This window comes from Homalodisca vitripennis, chromosome 5, assembly GCF_021130785.1.
Source record: "Homalodisca vitripennis isolate AUS2020 chromosome 5, UT_GWSS_2.1, whole genome shotgun sequence".
Lineage (NCBI taxonomy): Eukaryota > Metazoa > Arthropoda > Insecta > Hemiptera > Cicadellidae > Homalodisca > Homalodisca vitripennis.
The window spans coordinates 109,845,526-109,846,959 of NC_060211.1; the positions used below are offsets into that span (position 1 = coordinate 109,845,526).

A 1,434-nucleotide genomic window follows, 5' to 3' on the forward strand; every position below is an offset into this window, starting at 1 on the left:
TTTGGAGCCTCAGTATATTAAAAACAAGCTTTAAACAGGAATAAAAGTATGTAGGCCTACCCACTACACAGTAAGCAGAATATATAGGCCCACTTTTGTTAATTAATACAGAAAACAAAACATTCAAACAGTATTCATCCCTCATATAATCCAGAATAAACCTAAAACCTACATATTTACCAGACTTATATAAGATAATACATGTGAAAAAATAAGTTAACTTACAATACAACAGAGAAAACAAAACTAAGCTCACAGTTTGGCTAGATCTGCTTGAGAATTTATCACTTTCACAGGAGCTTTTTCGGCCTTTCTCATAAGGATCTTGCCTCCCCGTATCCATAAATATGTGTATTGTTTTTCTCCTTTCACAACTCTAGCTGCATTCAGAAGTCGGCGCCTTCCGGGACATAGGCTTTCATTTATGTAGATAGGCTGAGCAGGGCTTGCTGTTAGGCCTATGTGGTGAGTAGAAAAATTCCTCTTCACACGTCTTCGTTGCAGCAGAGATTCAGCGTCCATACGTCGAGTCATCTTAACTATTATTCCGGGAGGTTTGTCAGTTCCATCCCTACTTCGTAACCTGTGGCAAGCACTAACCATAGAATTTTCAATGGTTAGATCTAATGCCTTCCCCACCGACTTGACTACTTCCAACACTTGTTCGCCTTTTTCAACTGGCACACCATGTATTTCGATAGTGTCCCTTCTCGAATATTGTTCACTGTCCTCTATACGGCTTTCGAGCATAGACACTCTGTTCTTTAGTTCGCTATTTTCAGCAGTTAGTTTGTTTACGAGCTCTAGCAAAGCCGCCATTTCTTCATTCTGTTTACTGACTAAACTTTTAGTTTCCTTTATTTCCTCAAAGGCAGTGTTGATTGAATTACCTAGGTTAGTTTCAATCCCCTTTAAGTCCTTTCTGAGGTCAGTCACAAGACTGTAGATATCGTCATACGTTATTGACGATCCGGATCTAGACTCAATAGCCATACTCTTACGACGCTCCTTCGAGCAGGGAGAGCACCGCCAGATAGATTGGTTATCTTCATAATATTTAATGTCTTCAGGAGTCAGATCAACACACTTGCCATGAAAAGGCTTTTTACATTCAACACAGTCCACTTTAACAGAGTTCTTGCCAGTCTTAGATATGGGCTTCAAACACTTAGCACAATCTGCCATGATGTAGGCAAATATTAGACTTAGGCTAGCAGGAATTGAAAATAAACAAGCAACAATAGATAAATAGGTTACAAATAAAGTATACTTCACAACCGAAATAACGAGTTTTGAGCTGAAAACATCGCACAGAACACAATGACTTGTAACTTTTGAGGTTATGTTAGCGAGCACTGCTACACACGTCTGTCTGCTGCCGTGACTGACTCATGACTGATAATGTTTTGTACAAAACTGTATACAGATTGTGTA

General features: G+C 39.2%; 1 protein-coding gene across 1 annotated transcript; it reads right to left on the reverse strand.

The window, feature by feature from the left end:
- Positions 1-252: 252 nt before the first annotated feature.
- LOC124363580 lies at positions 253-1,185 on the reverse strand. The gene has a single exon (XM_046818837.1). It carries the CDS (start codon positions 1,183-1,185, stop codon positions 253-255), a length of 933 nt encoding a protein of 310 aa, XP_046674793.1.
- Positions 1,186-1,434: the final 249 nt, after the last annotated feature.

Bases quoted from the DNA above. Each gene is read 5' to 3' on its own strand.
- LOC124363580 (XM_046818837.1), bottom strand. From the start codon at position 1,185: ATGGCAGATTGTGCTAAGTGTTTGAAGCCCATATCTAAGACTGGCAAG.